Source organism: Martes martes (assembly GCF_963455335.1).
Source record: "Martes martes genome assembly, chromosome: 1".
NCBI classification, from domain to species: Eukaryota; Metazoa; Chordata; class Mammalia; order Carnivora; family Mustelidae; genus Martes; species Martes martes.
In genome coordinates, this window is record NC_137888.1 from 54,951,408 (window position 1) to 54,972,258 (window position 20,851).

The 20,851-nt window shown below is 38.6% G+C and overlaps 1 protein-coding gene across 1 annotated transcript in view; it reads right to left on the reverse strand.

Annotated features, from left to right (window-relative positions):
• MYH15 (myosin heavy chain 15) overlaps nucleotides 1-20,851 on the reverse strand; it is a gene marked incomplete at both ends in the record, with an annotated part of 154,377 nt that overhangs the window by 77,065 nt on the left and 56,461 nt on the right. The window contains 7 exons of the mRNA XM_080799011.1: nucleotides 3,264-3,409; nucleotides 5,103-5,279; nucleotides 6,210-6,452; nucleotides 10,645-10,900; nucleotides 15,669-15,805; nucleotides 17,461-17,584; nucleotides 18,511-18,628. Coding sequence (XP_080655137.1) covers nucleotides 3,264-3,409; nucleotides 5,103-5,279; nucleotides 6,210-6,452; nucleotides 10,645-10,900; nucleotides 15,669-15,805; nucleotides 17,461-17,584; nucleotides 18,511-18,628 — 1,201 coding nt within the window. The remainder of the gene's footprint in view (nucleotides 1-3,263; nucleotides 3,410-5,102; nucleotides 5,280-6,209; nucleotides 6,453-10,644; nucleotides 10,901-15,668; nucleotides 15,806-17,460; nucleotides 17,585-18,510; nucleotides 18,629-20,851) is intronic.

Below are 20,851 nucleotides of genomic sequence, written 5' to 3' on the forward strand. Positions count from 1 at the left end.
TTACTGTGAAAAGTACAATATGATACAAGTTTGTATTTATAGTTCCATAACTTACTTCTAACCCAATAACAAATTGGAGGTTTTTCCATGTTGGCCCACAGATAAATGATTTCATTTAAAAATTAACCGTGAAATACTATTCCATGATTGAGACATGCTGTCATTTATCCATTTCCCTATTAATAAGCCCTTATGTGTTCCCCAATATTTTCCTTTTGTAGATAATACTGTTCGTATCCATGCCCCCTTGTGCACATGAGAGTGTTTCTTAGAGTAGATACAGACCAGGGAATCGCTGGATCAAGTCCCAGTGTGTGCTTAAAAATATGGAACCCGGGGCACCTGGGTGGCTCAGTGGGTTAAAGCCTCTGCCTTCGGCTCGGGTCATGATCCCAAGGTCCTGGGATCAAGCCCCACGTCGGGCTGTCTGCTCAGCAGGGAGCCTGCTTCCCTCTCTCTCTCTCTGCCTGCCTCTCTGACTACTTGTGATCTCTGTCAAATAAAGAAATAAAATCTTTAAAAAAAATATGGAACCCAAATAAATGAAAAAATAAAAGACATTCCTTTTTCCTAAAAAAAAAAAAAACCAAAAACTAACCCACCCCTTTGCCCTGCAATAGCAGTGTGAGATTATTCCACATTTACACTTAATAGTAGCATACTTCTAAATTTTTCCTAGTCTGAGAGAGATTAGAATGACTTTCTGGGTTTTTTTTTTTCCTTTGCTGTTTTTTTTATTATGTTATGTTAATCACCACACAGTACATCATCAGTTTTTGATGTGGTGTTCCGTGATAGAATGACTTTCTTTTTAATGCCCTTGTTTAACACTGAGGCAGCAGGCAGCACGTTGTCAACTACGAGATTCAAAAATGCCCAATAAGCCAAATAAACTACCTGGTGGTATCCTTTAATCATTCGTCCATAGGCTGTTCACATAATTATTGAACTATAGATTTCCTTTTAGTATTCTTATTTTCTGATTTCTGCTGTAAACATTTCTCCCATGTTATATAACTTGTTCTGATTTTATTTGTGTTGGATTTTGCCATAATAATGTTTAAATATTTGCTATCATTAGATATCAAAATATTCTTTTTCTGCCTTTGCCTTTGTCACTTATTCAAGAAAATGTAACCTGCCATTTTCCTTAAGACTTATCACCTATGTTGTCTTCGAATGACTTTTGTTGTCTTTATTGTGGTAAGAACATTTAACATGAGATCTACCCTCTTAACAAGTATTTAAGTGCATGATACAGTAATGCTAACTATAAACACATTGTTGTACAGCAGATTTCTAGAACTCAGTCATCTTTCATAACTGAAACTTCATACCTGTTAAATAACATCCCTATTTTCCACTCCCTCCAGTCCCTAGCACTCACCATTCTATTCTGTTTCTATAAGTTTGACTATTTTAGGTGCCTCATATAAATAGGATCATGAAGTATTTGTTCTTCTATGATTCCTTATTTCACTTAGCATAGTATCCTCCCGGTTCACCTATAGTGTCACCTACAGCAAGGTTTCTTTCTCTTTTTTTTTTTAAGATTTTTTTTTTAAGATTTTATTTATTTATTTGACAGACAAAGATGGCAAGTAGGCAGAGAGAGAGGAGGAAGCAGGCTCCCCACTGACCAGAGAACCCGATGCGGGGCTCGATCCCAGGACCCTGGGATCATGACCTGAGCCGAAGGCAGAGGCTTTAACCCACTGAGCCACCCAGGCGCCCCAAGGTTTCTTTCTTTTTAAAGGCTGGATAATATTCCCTTATATGTATATGCCACATTTTCTTTATCCGTTTATCCATCAGTGGACAGTTAGGTTGCTTCTGTGTCTTAGCTATTGTGAATAATGTTGCATAGTCTAGCAGCCTCATAGCCTTGTTTTCACATTTAATTCTTTAATGCAACTGGATTTTGCATGTGGGAATAGTGCAAGGTAGAAATTTAACTTTCATCTCAGAAAATGAATAGCTAATAATCTCAGCACCATTTATTAAACACTCTATCCAGTCATCACTAATTTGAAATGCCACCTTTATCACGCATTAAGTTTTTATAGATAATAGGTCCATTTAGAGGAATAGTTTTATAGTTAAGGTTGTACCTTTCTGAAAACATGGATTTCTACAATGCCAGAGCTCTTTGACTTAGGGCCTACAAGCATCATTTTCACTTTGCTGAGCTGAAACATCATCTTAAAATTGAATGCTCAGGGACCTCTATCATGGTTTCTACGTTCCACACATATATAGGATGACTTATTTCTTCTTTTTCAAACACCTATCAAGTCCAGTAGCTTCTTAGAATATTAATCAAGCCTGAACATGAGCATGTATCATGGCAACTCAAACACAGAAAAACCAAAAACTTACAGCTTCTCTCTTGACTCTTCTCTTCTTTCCTGTAAACCCAGTGATCAATGTGCTCCCAGCTTTATCCTGGCCCTGTCTTTGTCTTGGGCCTCACTGCTTCCCCCTTCTACCTGATCTATTCCCAATACTTTGAAAATCCCTAATGGTTAGAATTAAGTCTAGCTAAGCAGGGGAAGAGACAAGAGACAAGAGAGAAAGTCCATTTCCCTGAGCAGTGAAACAAAACTGAGGCGGCATCTTGCCCAGAGATCATGGGAGCCGAAAGTTCCCCTAATTCTCATTGTTACGTTTTGCTTTAAATTTTAAGATTTAATATTTCTATGGTAAATTACTTGATAGAAAAGCTATATAAATAACAATGAGGTTATATCTGGCCATCTTTTTTAAAGTGATCAGAGGCCTATATTAAACTTCACATTAGGGCTTTGTTTTGTTTTGTTTTATTGGTTTTTGTTTTATTATTATTATTGTTATCATTATTATTTACTTTTTATGCCATTGGTCTCATCATAGATAAAAGAAGTGAGCTCTTTAAGTTTTTGGACTTGTAACCTCAAATTTCAGTAATTCACATCTCACATGCCTTACACCATTATTTCCCACCTGCTAGTCAGACACCTTCTCAGTCACATTCTTCATGATTATGCATTTACTCTCTTTTTACAACCAAATAATAAAGTCCAGCAAAAAAAAAAAAAAAGAAAGAAAGAAAGAAAGAAAAGAAAAGAAAAAGAAAAAGAAAAAAATCATCTTCTAGACTTGTTATCTTCCCCTTCAAATCTTAAGACATCTGACCCTGGAGTCACAGGATCAATGAAATGCGAGAGCTGTTCCTCCCAATACAAGGCCTTCCAGGATGCTGCGTCAACAGCAAGGTGGCTTACTTGCTCAGCTTCTCTGCCAGCTGCAGCTGGCCGCTCTCCAGGTGCTCCATACTCACGCGCTGCAGCTTAAAATCGCCCTCCAGTTTGCTCTTTTCCCTCTCACAGTTCATTCTTGCTCTCCTCTCCTGCTCTAGGGCACCCTCAAGCTGACAAAAGGAGGCATTATTTAGCCAAATAAATTGGTAAAGTTTATACTTCACTAGATGTGTTCATGAACACTTACCTTCTGGAAAAAGAAAGAAAATTACAAAGCACAGATTATGCAAATGGTGCCCAGTTGTGTAGATATTTTAAAAAATAAAAATTGCATGCATCAGTAAGACAACGAAAAATCTAGAAATTACAGTGATGAAAGACAACTTTGGAGATTAAGGAACAGGAGCTCTGTCCTCAGAAAAGAGCCAATAATAAATAACCAGGGAGCCCTTATTTGATTGTTCCTCCCTGATGGGAAGCCCACTTCACACGGCAGCTCATTTCATGGGTGGATAAGTCCATTTACTCAGGAGTGCTTCTTCAGAAGAAGCCAAAATATTCTCTCTAAATTCTTCCCGTGAGTCAAAGCTCAGCTCCCTGGAGCAACACCAAGCAGATCTGTCTCCAAACAATCATCTATGAATATGAGGCATCTGTCCTGGTTCCGTCTTCTAGTCCATAACGTCACGTCAAACATGTTATATTCTGGTACCACACCAGGGGCTCAGAACATTCCAGTTTTGCTGGATTAGCACTGTCAACAAGATGGGGGCTGGTTTGGCAGGAGGCTAGATAACAGTTACAATATGGCTATTTGTTCATGGATATATTGAAATGGTTACTTTTCAGCAGTAGGAGCTATTTCCTGTAACCTGCAAAATATATGAAATTCAAATAGGAGGAGGGAGAATTTCTGGAAGGCGTATGTAAAAACCTGAAAGTAGATGAACTCCAGGAGAGAACAAGTGAGTGTGTGTGTGTGTGTGTGAGAGAGAGAGAGTGGGAAAGAGCGAGAAAGCGAGAGAGAGAGAGAGAGAGAGAGAGAGAGAGAGAGGACGCGCACACACACAGTAAATCCTCATATTGAGGCTTTGTGAGACACACAATCAGTGGAAATAGAAAGAGAATTGAGACAACTAACAGGTAATAGAGGAAACTGATAGAAAGGCATGAGGAAAAAGAAGCAAATAATTCAAATAAAAAACCAGGCCACCTCTGTCAGCAATTTTATAAAGGCTAAGCTTTTGGAACTAATAAGAGAGTGAATGCCTCTGCTCTGCCAGCTGGGAAGGGGAAGAAAGAATGGTGACGCGACCATGAAGAGTGGTTTGAAACATCTTTATGTCACAGGGTGTTTGGAGGCAGAACAGGGACACCATCTTTAGAATCTTACAAGCGTTTTCCCAAAGCATAGGTTGAACATAGCTCGTGATTTACATATCTTTCAATTCTAAATAAACCTCAGCATGTCACTGGAAACACACAGGGCCTTAAACTAATCTTTCAACACTAGTGTCAAATAGAGAACCAGCCTACCTGTTGGGCAAAACACCAGGTTCTTGGGGAGCTATGGGGAAAAGTCTGTCACTTACAGGGATAACCCTACAAATCCTCTCAATGTTCTCCTCCCACTGCCCAGGGTTGTAGGAAGGTTGCATTTAAAAACTGACAGGTTACATGCTGGGAATTCTCTTATATTGTAGTGGTTCAGTTTTATCAAGGAACAAATAAACCTCTGTTTCTAAATATTAAAGATACAAGCCATGCTACTAAGTTTCCCCCAAACTGTCAAGATAAATTAAGTAAAAATCAGAGGCCTGTATACATGTAGACGGCTAACTAGCGAGATACAACACTTCCTACCTCATCTACTTGCCGTTCCAATTTCAACTTGGCTGTGCTCAGGCTGCTGAGTTTCTCCTCCTCTGCGACCAGGTCATCCAGCGTCTGCTGATGGGCCTCCTGCATGACCTTGGCCGCTCTGTTTAGTTTGCTGATCTCCTCATTTAGAGACTCCACTTCCTCAGTCAGGTTCTTGACCTGTGGGAAGACGATGGTGACAGCAGCATTAGCCTTTCTGCTGACAGGGTGGGCAAATGCTACGGGCCGTCTTGTCTCTTTTCCAGTACACACACGGACTTAGGGTAGGGGGTATTCTAGCTAAGCAAGTATCAGGTTCCTCATTCGACGGCCAGGTTTCCAAGCGCCGCATGATTATACAGCAAGAACACGACTCAAGGTAATTTTCTGAGTGCTCAGGGGGCACGCAGCAATCTTGTTGTGTCTCAGATCCTGAGAGTGGCAAAGAAAGAAGAGTTCCAGCTGTTCAAATATGCAAAAATGGAAGCTGGCTCTGTCAGGCCCGCATGCTTTTTATGCAAGGGAACCAATGGCACAAGAATTGCTATTTAATTGTCTGCCAAAATTACAGTGTCATTCCAGAGACCATTTGTTTATCAGAGGTTGGAAACAGACTCCTCAGCTAGTTTCAATCCATACACGGAGCACCCGCGAAAACCCTCAACTGAAATGAACAGAATGTCAAAATCCTTCGCTGGAATTAACATGACATCTTCAAGGTCGAACTTCAAATTAATGACAGAGGTGGGGGTTCAGACACATCCCAAATCACCTTTCAGTAAACCCCATCATGTTCGCTCTCCTTCCAAAAAAGGCTACTCAGAGGCCCGATGAAATCACGCTGCTCTATTAGATTTCAGATGTCATAAGACTGAAACAAGTGAAGATGTTTCATTTGGAAAATAAAGCGGGGTTCCGGAAATTTGAATTGGAAATTTGAATCGGGACACCACAGTTCACTGGACCCCTCGTTTTATGCCGGTTTCGACTGGGACTGCTGTCAAGTTCAGGCCACGGGTTCCTCCATGTGAGCCCAGCAAGCCTGGTACCAGAACCTGATGGGGGTGGGATTCAGGCATCCAGGTCTCCCTGACATTATCAAAAAAGTACCTTGCGCTCTGTAGCACGCTTCTCCTTCTGTGACTTCACCAACATTGTTTCCAGGTCATCAATTTCTTTCTTCAACTCGAAACATTCATCTTCGAGCTTCTGCCCCCTGGCAGTCAGCTCGGAATTTATCTCCTCTTCTTCCTCCACCCGCGCAGACAGCACCTTCACTCTGGCCTCCAGCTGGATCTTGGATTTAATCAGCGACTCACACTGCTCTTCAACATTTGCCAGGGTCTCTTGCTCCTGCCATGATGAGGAGAAAATTGTTGCCAAAAGCTGGAAATAATTTATCAGCTAGACGAAAACGCTGTTTAACGCACAGCAAAGAGATAATTGCATGCCCTGTGACCAGCACTTTCACCCGCCTTTCCTCAGCAGGTGAAATAAAATTCCCAGTTCCCTGATCCTATTGTTGAGAAGTGGAGGAGTTGCTTGTGCTAGGAGGTGCTTTTGATCTTTCGGGCCATTCAGTAGATTAGATTACCTCTTCTAAAGCACTTAATAGAATCCTGGTGGCCTAAAGGAGCTAACATGCCTCCAAAAATCAGTGGCTTACTGCTTAATTCACAGCTTCTGGAAGCCTCCACTTGGCAAAGAGTTTGAGGTTGATGCCTTGCTCAGAATAAAGTCTTTTAAGAAAGCAGTGCCCGCTCAGACACTACAATATTCATAATACTATTATAAGTGCCCTGGTGCACTTGTTTAATATACCTTCAACAAATAGAATTGTGTATTTTTTATTTACAGGCTGAATTTAGAATTTATACATTTCAATTGCAAGTTATTAACTAGAGTCCACTATTATTTCCAATGAAAATCTTTTCCTCAATGATTCTGCCAGTGGTGAGTTCCACAAATTAAGCCCCGAGTGTAAACTAGTCTTTCCTATCGTCCTTTCAAATGTCTTACCTCCAAGTCTCCATTGACTGATCCACTGTCCCTGTGTTACAGGTCAAGTGAAAAATGAAGAGGTCATTTGCCTTTTTGCTATAAAACACATTTTGTAGCTTTGAACCTCTCTAATGTGTTTGTTAGAGACTAAATAAAACTCCTTCCTTGTGAGCAAGTTCTTAATTAATGTAGGTCTCATTGCAAGATAACTTCACCTGCATCTCCATCTTCCGTCTCTAGACCTCTTCACTCATTCTTTGCAATATGGTCCTCTGAGAAATTTATTTTTTTTAAAGATTTATTTATTTAGTTAGTTAGTTGAGAGAAAAAGAGAGTGTACGAGTGGGGGGAGGAGCAGAGGGAGAGAGAAAGAGATAAAGAATCTTCAAGCAGACTCCCCATTGAGCACAGAACCAGATGCAGGGCTCATCCTAGGACCCTGAGATCATGACCTGAGCCAAAATCAAGAGCTGGCCGTTCAACCAACTGAGCCAGCCAGGTGCCCCCAGCAATTTATTAACTATTTACCTGGCTTAAGTTGTTTGGCAATGCAAACTGGTGCAGCCACTCTGAAAAACAGCATGGAATTTCCCCAAAGAGTTAAAAATAGAACTACCCTACAATCCAGCAATTGCACTACTAGGTATTTACAAAAAGGATACAAAAATATAGATTTGAAGGAGCACATGTACCCTGATGTTTATAGCAGCATTATTAACAATAGCCAAATTATGGAAAAGACTCAAATGTCCATCAACTGATGAATGGATAAAGAAGATGCAGTGTGTACTTATATAATGGAATACTACTCATCCATCAAAAGGAATCTTGCCATTTGCAATTACGTGGATGGAGCTAGAGAGTTCAATGTTAAGTGAAATAAGTCAGAGAATGATAAAAACCATATGATTTCACTCATATGTGGAATTTTAGAAGCAAAATAGATGAATGTAGAGGAAGAAAAAAGGAGAGAGGGAAGCAAACCATAAAAGACTCTAAACAATGAGAACAACTGAGGGTTACTGGAGGGAGGTGGATGGGGATGGGCTAGATGGGTGATGGGTATTAAGGAAGGCACTAGTTGTGTTGAGTAGTGGGTGTTATATATAAGTGATGAAGCACTAAATTCTATTCTTGAGACCAATATTACACTACATCTTCACTAGAATTTAAATAAAAATTTGAGGAAAAAATAGAAGAAAAAGGCCAAATTCTAGGCCATTGATTTCTGGCTAACTTTTAAGGATGGCCATCTGCCCAACAAACGGGGCTCAAAAAGGCACAGATGGGGAAAGCACAGAATAGTAAATCGCCAACATCACTGAGGACCAAAAGAAAAGGGATAAATTAAAACAAACAAGAACGTCAGAGCAGGAGGGGTCCATGCAGATCAGAGAAGCTTTCAATGTTTGGGAAATAATGGGAACATTTGATCTTAGTTCATACCAGGTTGACAAGCAGAATGCTTATTTGCTCTATTCCATTCAGTCTGTGTACTGGACCTGTCACCATCACTGAATGAAGAAGACAGTCCAATCGACTATCATTGATCCCTTCATTAAACATGACAGCAGGATTTGGGGGCCAGCTGAGCAATGATGTGGCAGGTTAAACAGTGGGAATATATCCCTTCCCCGATGGTAGTTAATGACATTAATCAGAACGGGTTCGTTCACGCAGTTCTGCTGGTATTTTGAATAAATGAATGATTTGAAAAGAATCTTTGTTTCCTTGATCCCTGCTGTGTTCAGCTGTGTCCCTTAAAAATAAATAATAAATTATGTTATAGCTCTGTCAACTTTTAAAATCTCAGTTACAATTTGAACTCATCTCAGCCTACCTGAGTTTGCCCCCATAGGCTTCCCATGGGTTTCCCATGTTCCCCATGCTGATCCCTTATTGTGTATCCCAGGCTTTTACCTGCTACCCCCAGCATGCTTTGGGTCCATTTCTATCTCCCATGTCAGCCTACGTAGCACTGGCCAGTCTCTTTGTTGACAGGAAGAATGATGAAAACTGGGAGGTCAGATCTCATCTAAAGCTGCTTTTCCCGCAAACCACACAAAACATGGTATTGCCAATGGTGATTTTCACAGTATGAATTTAAAGAAGATTTGGAGTGGGGCCCAGGAATTTGTATTTCGAATAAGTGTGCTCCAGGTCAGGCTGAAATACACTAAAATTCTAGAGCCAATGTTATGTTAAATATGTATCAGAAAAATGGGTCTGGAGGTCCCTGGGTGTCTCAGTTGGTTAAGCATCTGTCTTCAGTTCAGGTCATGATCCTAGGGTCCCAGGATCGAGCCCCTACATTGGGCTCCCTGCTGAGTAGGGCACTTGTTTCTCCCTCTCCCTCTGCCGCTCCCCTTGCTTGTGCTTACTCACTCACTCTCTGTCAAATAAATAAATAAAATCTTTAAAAAAAAAGAAAAAAGAAAAAGAAAGAAAGAAATACAGGTCTGGATGAAATTCGTCTACAAAAAAATGGCCTCTTGGAAAACTGATGAATAGCATAGGACCAAAGAAAAGAATAACTTGGATCAGTCTAAAATTATTAAATTTTCTGTTTTCTGTAAGTTCAAAAATCAGGAAAAAAATGTTCTATAGTTGTATTGTATAAATTGTATTATAAATTGTATATAGTTGTATTAGAACCCAGTATTTTTCTAGCTTAGCACTGTGCTAAGTGGGGTGGAGAATATAATAACAGTGGAGAAAACCTCATCACTGCCTTTGGGTGTTTAGGGATAATAGCAGTCTTGGTGCCTAGAGAGGAGGAATGTGAAAGGGAGTGACTAACGGCACACGGGTATCAGAGTGGAGATGGAGGCTCAGATGCCAAGGCCAAGGGTCTGGAGTCTATAATGCACATATTGCAGAATCTGAAACTTACTCACCAGAGAAGCAACACAATGTTTGTTTAAGACAATGGTTCTCAATCCTAACTGGATATCAGAATCACCCATATAGATTATTTGAACCCACATAGGGTCTGCTTAATCAAAATATCTGACAGTGGGGTCTAGACATCTATTTTTTTAATGCTTCACCAATAAGTTTGAAGCAAAGCCAATGTTGAGAGCTGCTCTTTCAAGAATTGAACTGATTAATGAAGCTGATTTGGACTGGGGTAGGGGAAGTAGAGAAACCAAAAATCAGGAAAACAGGTAGAAGCAAACTGCAATAATCCTGAAGATTTCAGTAAAGTTTTTCTCAGAATCTACTAAATCCTGTCTTTTGATTTGCTAATGGATCACACAAAATTTAAATTAAGATCCAGAGCTCCTTGGTTCCCATGATAGATTGTGGTGCTTTTATATACTTAAAGCCCATCTAAGAGTTTGTCCCCTTTTCAAAGACATCCTGCCAATGAAATCCGCTCACTGGGAAACAGGGTGTCTCCTTAAGTGTTTCCATTGTGTCTGCTGAAATGCTATAGTATTTGAAAAGCACATGCCTCATTTTTCTCAAGTGAACACTGCCTGCAAAACAAGGGACTCTAATTAAAACCTTGATGTGGAGAACAAATGATGGGGCCACTCACAGCCTGCAGCTGAAGAAGCAGGTCATTCTTTTCCCTGATGAAGGAGAACTGTTTGGCTTTCAGTTCTTCCCTCTGAGATTCCGAGTTCTCCAGGGTTTTTTGCAGTTGCACACACTCTTCCTTCAGAGCAGCTATCTCCTTTCCCATTCCAGCAGATTTAACTAGAGGCTTGATTTTGAAGAAGAGTCTCATCCAGGGCCAAGTCTTCACAGCCATGAAAACTCTTAGGTTCCACTGGATCACAAGAAGGGCTTCCCTAAATCGAGAGAAAAAGAAAAACAAGTGAACCCAGACAATAGGAGAGCCATTTCCCCAATTAAGATCCTTAAGAAGCATATCTTTTGAGGAGTCATTAAAGTTTCTCATTTATCTTCTCATTTATCTTCAAAGCCCTTCTACATCTGGGCTCTCACTTGATTCTGGCAAAAGCCCTATGAGGGACTTCTGGAGCTAGCAATATTGTGGGCTAGATGCCCCCAAAATATTTCCACTGCAAACATCCTTGCAATGAGAGCTGAGCTGGATAGAGGGTAACAGAGAAAGAGGGAGCAAAAAAAAACCCTAATGAAAAGTCAATGTGTGTATAGCTTGGCCATCTTCATGGAAGGAAGGAACCAGTCTTGGTATTGTAGGGATTTATATTTTTATATCCATATGGATAAAGAGACAGGCTGAGACTTTCAAAGAACATCACCCTTCGTGAAAAGAAAAATTTAAAAATTCACCACTGGCACAAAGTGATGTCAAAGAAAAGTACATCTGATTTGCTCTGGCCTCAGGATAAAGCAAAAATTCTACTCCAGGAATTTTTTGTTTTTATCATGGATCAGGACCACTGAAATGTCTGAGGTTTAAACTATACTATCTGATCAGTGCAGATGTATGTAAGAATTTAGCATCATCATTTTTTATGCTGGCAATAAATACCCTTTGGGCTTTTGAGAAAAGAAAATGCAAATGTGCACTGAAGAAAGTACCCTAAAATCAAGCACTAGAGATTCTCTTAAAGTCCCTTTAAAGATGAGCTTACTCTTCAAAATTACAAAACACATATAGAAAAAAAAAAAATCACCCAACAGTGAGGGTGAGCAACTATAATAAAAAATTTGATTAGTCCCCCAAGAATTTCAAATAATTGAACAATCTGGTGGAGACCATAAAATAATTGTTAAAAATTCTTAAAGGCATAGAGGGAAGACTTGAAAAAACAAGAAAGAAATGAGCCATTATAATAAAAGGGCAGAAAGATTTGAAAGAGGACCAAATAAAATATCTAATATTGGAAAATATAGTCATTTAAATCAAACACTCAATGTAAGAATTAACCAGCTGACTAATCAGCTAACATTAAAAAGTTGTGAATTAATAATAAACCCAAAGCAAGTGGAAAGAAGGAAAGAATAAAAATGAGATCAGAAACTAATAAACTAGAATAAAAAACAAAATAAGGTGATTTATTAGATAGTCTAAATAAACAACTGACATCAATGATTAAGAAAAAGGACAGAAGGCACAAATAAACAATACTAGAAATAATAATATTCTAAGAATAATCTAGGATTATGCTTTAGAAATATATTTATAGATATGATAGATATTAACATCATAATCTAGCAAATTGGAAAATTTAAAAGAAATGTACAATTTTTTTTAAAGAAACTCATCTAAACTGATTCAAGAAAAAAGGAAAATCTCAATATGCTACAACTGTTAAATAAATGGAATCAAATTTGTAAAATCTGTCAAAAAAATCCCATCACCTACCAACCATTCAAGGAGCAGATAATCAAAATAAATTGTTTCATGTTTTGAAAAGAGGAGACATTCCCCACTTGTTTTATAAGGGTAAGGTCATCTTGATCCAAAGTCTGATAATGTAGGAGAAAAAAATTACCAAACTTATTCATAAACAATGTTGCAAAAATCCTTATGATAATACTATAACTAAACCCATTGATGTATGAAAAAGTTCAAAAACAAAGTGGGTTTAACATTTTTTAAAATCTATCAATATAATTCAATATACTTAAAGGTCAATGGGAAAAAAACCCTATGTAATTATGTCACCAGATGCAGAAAAAGAATTTAACCATTTTCCTGAGAATAGTGCTTAACAACATAGGATGGAACAAAAGTCCTCCACACAATATATCATACCTACAAAAAGAAAAATCTACAGTTAACATCTTCTTAAAAGGGAAATGATAGCTTTCCCCGCAGTCAGAAATATGACAAAGCTTGGCAAAAGTTTTTGAAGTCCAAAATACCACAAGTTGGCATCAATACCGAGCAATGGGATTTTCATATACTTCTGGTGAAGAGTAAATTGGAAAGCATTTTGGTGATATCTCATGAAGATGAAGTGGTGTGTAGGCTAAAATCTACTAATTCATACCCTAGAGAAAAGCTATGGAAAGTGCAGTTCTCACCAGCTGTTACCCACAAACTCTTAGAACATGAACCAGCATTTTGAGTGATATTGCCCTCAAGAAACTCCTGCACATGTGCAGGGGCAGACATTTGCAAAAATTACACTAGAGAGCTGTTCCTAATGGGAAAAAATTGTAAATGAGTTAAATTTACTTGAGCTAGGAAATGGATCAATAAATCATGGTATATTTGTAGAGTGGAATATTATATAGCAGTTAAATCCATAATCTAGCACTAGATTTATCAACATTAATAAATTTCAAAAATAGTACTGAAAAAATAGAACAAATTTCTGTATAATATATACAGAATATTATTTATGTGAAGACTGAATACAGGCAAAATCATATCACCTTTTAAGGATATCTGCATATCTCCATAGGATTCAGATCAAGGCAGAAATACACAAGGTGCTTCAACTGTATCTGTTATTTTTATTTATTTATTCATTTATTTATTTGAAGATTTTATTTATTTGAGAGAGAGACAGAGAGAGTGAGAACACGAGTGGGGTGAAGAACAGAGAGAGATGCAGATTCCTTGCTAAGCAGAGAGCCTGATGTGGGGCTCCATCCTGGGATTCCAGGATCATGATCTGAGCCGAAGGCAGACAGCTAACTGACTAGGCCACCCAGGTGCCCTTGTTAATTTATTTTTTTTAATGTTGTGAGCAACTACCAGAAAAATATGCTAAACGTATGAAAACATATCTTTATATGTTTTATATATGAAACATGAATGAAACATAGAATGAAAACAAAAATTCAGGATCTGGGGAACTAGGTATAGGAACTGGATTAAGGGAGAAATACATAAAAAGCTTTAATTCTGTAAATGTTTTTAAATCGTGAGCAGTAGAGAGAAAATGTTAGAAACTGCCAAACTTTTGATAATAAGCTCCATGAGTATGCATTAGAATATTTTCTGTACTTTTTGTGTGTTTGAAATATTTTATAATAATTGTTTAAAGCCAGAGTGCCTGGTGGCTCAGTTGGTTAAGCGTCTGCATTCAGCTCAGGTCATGAACCCAGGTCCTGGTATGGGGCTCCCTGCTCAACCAGGTGCCTGCTTCTCCCTCTGCCCTATTCCCCCACCCCTGCTTATGCATACACACTCTCTCTCTCTCTATCTGAAATAAATAAAAATCTGTAAAAAATTTAAAAAATTAAAAATTAAAAAACATTGTTAAAGTCATCCTATTATTTAGAAGGAGTGGATAGTAAAGACCTCATTTTACATGGGGCACCTGGGTGGCTCAGTCAATTAAGAGTCAGCCTTCGGCTCAGGTCATGATCTTCAGGTACTGGGATCAAGCTCCGCATCAGCCTCATAGCTCAGCGGGGAGTCAGCTTCTCTCTCTCCCTCTGCCTCCCCCACTCCCTTGCTTGTGTTGTCTCTCTCTCAAATGAATAAATAAATTTTTTTTAAAAAGACCTCATTTTGGGGGCCCCTGGGTGGCTCAGTGGGTTAAAGCCTCTGCCTTCTGATCGGGTCATGGTCCCAGGGTCCTAGGATCGAGCCCCGCATCGGGCTCTTCTCAGCAGGGAGTCTGCTTCCCTTCCTCTCTCTCTGCCTATTTGTGACCTCTGTCTGTCAAATAAATAAATAAAAAATCTTTAAAAAAATTTTAAAAAAATAAAATATCAAATATCAAAAAAATTCAATTATTAAAAAAAGACCTCATTTTACAGATGAAGGAAGTGAACTATATAGACATTAAGAGTTTTACCAAAATTTATATAACTAGTTCTAGAAGCCATGTCTTTTGATTCCCAAACTCCCATAAATTCCCATACCTTACTGAGCATGATATAAGTTACAGAAGATTGTTTAGGAAAGGTCTCTTAATATCTTTGCTATCACCATGTAATTATCTTTTCCTTCTTTGGAAAAACAGAAGGAATTAACAGATTATCAATTAAACAAGTTATACCAAGATCTGTGGACCTCTCTCCAGAAGGTAAACTATACCATAGAAAAAGTAAATGCAACAATTGCAGAATCTTTTGCTCACAATCCCTTTGTTTAGAGATTTTTCTAGCTTGCTTTCCATGATTCTCTTAAAGAATAGACAAAACCTACACCTTAGTGTCCAAATGTGGTGATAAATGTCCCTAGTGAACCTGCCTGAAATGAAATAAGAGAGTTATGATTACATATCACCAACAGCCACAGTTTCTGACCCAGGGGAGGTTGTAAAGTGGTCAGAAACACCTCCTCACTCTGCAGCAAATTTCCCTAGAGTTGGCTATGGGATGCATGTGAACTTTTCCAGGTCTGCTTTGGTTATGAATTGTGAGTCACACCACCCTCAGAGATCCAGACTTCCTTGACTATAAAGAATCCCTCCAAAGGGAAGCCCAGAAACAATACAAGAAATATCTGAATTACACTTATACTTGGTTAGATACTGCAATAAAAGCCCTTTGTGCTCTGTTTGGTGTTCCAGGATTTAAAAATTTTAAGTGAAGTCCCAGCCTGAGCAGAGGTGGCAGCCCTTTACACTGACCTATGATAAGACAGTGTGATAAGGTCACATTGATGTAGGTACACTGCTACTGTGACAATGGGAGTGTAGGGTAAGGATATCATACCTCTCTTCCAGAATCCTCTGGAACGTGATTCGCATCAGTTTGCCCCGTACTCTGGCTTGGAACAATGTAAAGACTTTGGATAATCTCTCATCTCTCATGGATTCCAGTTGTTCCAGAAAGCCAGCTTTTAAAAACACCTGAAAGAAAGAATCAGATGCTAGTTCCACTCATAATGGGCATTCATTATTCAGTCTACTGAATGACTGTATGAACAACTGGTGTATTCATTGATTAGTTGTATTTCTCGTTAAGTCCTACTCAAGGTGTAAAATGTATATTCTAGAAGGTTTGCTTTTATAAATCTAAAATTTGCAAAAATATTTTATTTAATCCTGTGGTTATTTTGGTTCCTGAAGAGCATAGACTATTCTCCTCATCTTTTAATAATGTATAGGGTGTTGAGGGAACCTGGTTTAAATTTTAAGATCGACCCAGCCAAGCAGTGCTCTGCAGTGCCAGACAGGGGTCTGCAAACTTTTCTGTAAAAGGCCAGATAGAAAATATTTTTGGGCTTTACAAATCACAGAATTTTCATAGATCTATAGAATCTTCTTCATTTCCTCTTCTTCCCTTTCTTCTCCTCCCTTTCTTCCTCTTCCTTTCCCCCTTCTTTAAAAAAAAAAAAAAAAACCCAAAAACAAACAAACAAAAAAAACCAACCATTTTAAAATGTCAAACCATTTTTAACTAATGGGCCGTATTAAAAATAGACCACGGAAATGGCCCTTAGGCCAAGGTTTGCTGATCTCTGCTCTAGAGAAAGTGACTCTGTCTTAGCCATTAAAGAATCCACATCAATACTTTTTTCAAGAATTAGAAGTAATGGCCAAGGTGAGGTGAGTGAAGTGTCAGGCACAAATTTTAAGGAAGAACTCACTTTCAGAGTTGTATAAGTCAGTACTTACATAACCCTAATAGTGAGTATCATCTTAAACTTTGTGTCTCAGGAGGCTCTCTTACCTCATGCTAGTCCTGTCTAGACTAGTAGTATACAGCAAAAACAACTAAGTCCATAGGGAAACAAGGTACCAGTAGTGGAAATCAGCAAAAGCAACAAACACCAGAAACAGATTCTCAGGTACTCAAAATGTAAGAGTCAAGTAACATTTTATAATCATGTCCTGTGGAGCTCCTTTTTCTGTGAACTTTTCACCCTAGACCCTCCAATTCTCTTTCTAATAATTTGGTCCTTCTATGCATGTCATTAGGAACAACCTGTTGTTGACTATCAAATAAAACCAAATCTATTAGTCAGAAGTTTCCCATAATATGTGGATTGTATCAAAATCATCTAGGACAAAGCAGAATTTAGCAAACCACATTTAAGGAACTTCACTGTGGATTAATTTTTGGGATAGTGGGGTTGACCTTAACATTTTAATTACTCGTACAGTTTTGTAGAATTAATTCCCTTAAAGAGTACTGGTCGATGAATCCATTCACACACAGACAAGCAGTTCATTCCAGTAAGTTGATTCACCTTTTTCTAGCTCTGATGTCTACGCACATTTTCTAGCACACTAAGGTTGATTCAATATTTTATATCTTGGCACAAACTTACTTAGATGAATAATTATAAAAATGTACATGTAGTCAACACTAAGGTTTAAGAAGCATTGCGTGTTCTCTCAAATAGCGTTGAAGTCTCCACTTTCAACTGAGCTCTATTTGTGTTATTTGTGGTCACAAGAATTGTAGAATGCCTTACCATTGCACTTTCATGGGTATTTTAAGATACACACTCTTTTCTCCTACTCTTCTCCAAATGCATTCTTCCTAGTTTTCTGGTTACCTTAGTGATTCCAAAGCGGTACTGGGTATGGTCTATCTTCAATGAGCCAAGTAATTCCTCAGCTGCTTTTCTGCTGCTTACAAACCTACTCTTTGGAAATGCCTTTGGGTGCAAAATGCAGTACCTAATTTAAAATAGATAAAGAATAAATCCTGGGGTCAGAGAGGTCATATTATTCACAGAAAGAATAATTTGAACAAGTGAGGTAGAGGAGGTACAGACTTGTACCTCTCCTACAAATATGTTCAATTTTCACAAAACTCATGGCAATAATAATGAGAATACAAGGAATAATCCCTTATTTTGGGATAATAGTTTGTACTTTCATAGTATTTTAGACAACATCATTTTATTCTCTGCTCAATTAGGGAAGGAAGGAGAGATTGGGAGGCAAGGGGAGGGAAAGAGGCAGGCTTAAGTATCTCTATCATACTGATAAGATAACTGGAAAGCAGAGACATTAAATGCTCTTTTTTTTTTTTTTAAATGCTCTTCCAAGATTTCTTCACCCTGATGGTGAGCTGGTGGAGAGCTAGAAATATGTCTCTTAACCCTGAGACATGTACTCCTTCTACTCTACCATACTTTGCTCAAATTTGCTTGATGACCTATAATTTATACTTTGGGGATTCAGAAAATAGAAAGCAGAAATGCCTCTCCTGCCTCCTGCCACATACCCTGCTGGCTTCCTTTCTTTCACAGGCTTGCTAGTACAGCAACAGCCTGCTTGGAAGGCAGCTACGATTAAGTACATATGACATTTCAGAAATTCAATTCAGCCTCCGTGTCTTTCTTCTGTATATATTTCTTCTATATGTGGGGCTATTACCCGTTAATAGAGATTTAAGAATATTACAGCTACATGGATGTTGGATTTAAGGGGAAGTAATAATGGAACTCTGTCGTCATATATCTCACCACCACCAAAACACATCGATCTGTAGTCTGGAGGACATCAACCAAACAAATAATGCATGCCTAAACACTCAGAAAGAGAGGAAAACAGAATGGGCTGCCTTGGGCTCCTCAGATCCTGGGATGTATTTTTACCTTTGTTTAAAATCAGCATACAGCAGTTGGTTTGGAAAACCTTCACAGCATATCCTGATTCCTTCTAAGACACCATTACAGCGCAGCTGCTGCAGAAGCAAGTAAGGGTCTAATACACCTGTAGAAAAAGGGTCACTCTCGGTCTGTGTCCAAAAGAATTATTACCCAAGATCTTGTCTTAATTGCTGCATCTTGGGATTTAAAGAAAAGTTCTCTAATATAATAGGCAATAGGAGTTCACTCACTCCCAGCCTAGTGGCACTCTCTCAGTACCCAACCTATCATGCAAGAGTCTCTAAATCGGATTTACCTGAAATTCCTCTAACACAGAACGAACCCTTTAATTCATGGTTTGTCAAGTTTTATAAGCAAATACACCTAGAAGATGAAAAAGAATACATTTTTGCTAGGATTATAAATAGCTTGTATTACATCCCTTCTCTGGCTGAAAACCAGCTAGAGAAGAGTGTAAGAACACAAAAGGGAACTGCCACCTCCAAGTAGGAAGGGGAAGGGATTACAAGAAGGGGGGAATACAAAAAAGGAGAAGATGAGCACAGCCCCAAAACTCTGTTTACTTTTTTGCCTTATGAAGGACTTGGTCACATCCCAGCCTACATTCTCTCCTTATTATCTTAAGAGCACCTGAGTTTTGTTCTATAGCATAAGCATCTTCTTACCACCTCCTTGTTTATCGGATGAGGCCCTACCAGAGGTGTGGCTGCCATCTCTGAGATAAGCCTCTGAAAAACCTTCCAAGGAGCCACTGTGTCTGCCTTTCAGCAAACCTTCTGGAAGAAGTCAAGTAGCGTTCCTCCTAACACCAAGGCCTTATGATAGTATTATGAGAAAAATGGAAATGAGATGAATCTCAGCTTATGTCCAGAGTCACAGAAATAAACCCTAAGCTATATATTCATATTCCTGTACTCTAACCCCTTTCACAGACAGAAACAAATGATGTGTAAGAAGGGGAACAAGTGGTGCTCTATGACCCCAAAAGATCAAGTATGCTCATTCCCTTTACGTACATATGAAAAACTGTCTTGATTAGATCATGAAGCTTTTCTTAGGACTTTGTCCTATGACTTAAAAAAAAAAAAAAACCAACTGCTGAAATCAGAGCTGACTCGATGGGAGACAACTCTAATAGGTAACAGAATTGCTCCAAAATAGAGGCAGCTAATTAGATTTCTTGCCAAATGGAAGCACTGTCCCTAGATGCATTCAGAAACCCAGCTGATAAGAAACAATGAGGCAAAAACATACAGCATCAATGAACACAAAGTGTTTGTGTTGCAAAAACCCAAACTGCAGCATCATTGTTTAGTATCACACTTTCCCAAAATAGGTCACAGGCTGTCAAGACCGGGGTCCTAATTACAGGAGGTTAATAAAAATGCAAGATACTACAGAACCTCAGAAATTAGAATCAGCAGCATCTGGCTAGCTATATATTCCAAGGGTGATTAGTGCTCTGAAGACATAAGTGTGTATCATCTACACAATTTTGAAGCTGACAGCCTCTGACCAAGTTATGTAGAAGCCTGAGAAAGAAGTCTGAGAACCTTCAAACCCATGATGTATAGAAAACAATCCATGTAGTTAACGTCTGTAAAAACTTTGTTTTGGCAATTAAAAACAAGAAATATTTCACTACCCACCTACCACCTACCACCTACCCACCTACCACCCTCCATTCATCAAAAAAGTATCCAGTATAATAGCTAAGACATGCAAACAACCTAAGTGTTCAGAGACAGAAGAATGGATAAAGAAGATGTATGCACATGCACACACACATACAAATATATGCATACACACACACACACACACACACACACACACACACCATGAAATATTATTCTGCCATAAAAAAGAAGGAAGTCCCACCATATGCAACAGCATGGATGGACCTTGAGGTCATTATGCTAAGTGAAAGAAGTGAGGCAGAGAAATACAAATACTGTATGATCTTGCTTATATGTGGAATCTAAAAACAAACAACCTCATAGAAGAAGAGATAGATTTATGGATTTGTGGTTATCAGAAACAGGAGGTGGGGGAGGGTGGGGACATTGGACCAGCATGGTCACAAGGCACAGACTTCAAGTCATAAGATAAATAAGTACCAGGAATGCAATATACAACATGATAACTATAGTTAACACCATTGTATGGTATACTTGAAAACCTAAGCATCAAGATAATAAAGTTAAGAGAGTCAATCCTAAGAGTTCTTATCACAAGGAAAAAAAATTATGTGAGACGATGGATGTTAACTGAACTTAGTAATCATTACACAATATATATAAGTCAAATCATTATGCTGTATACCTTA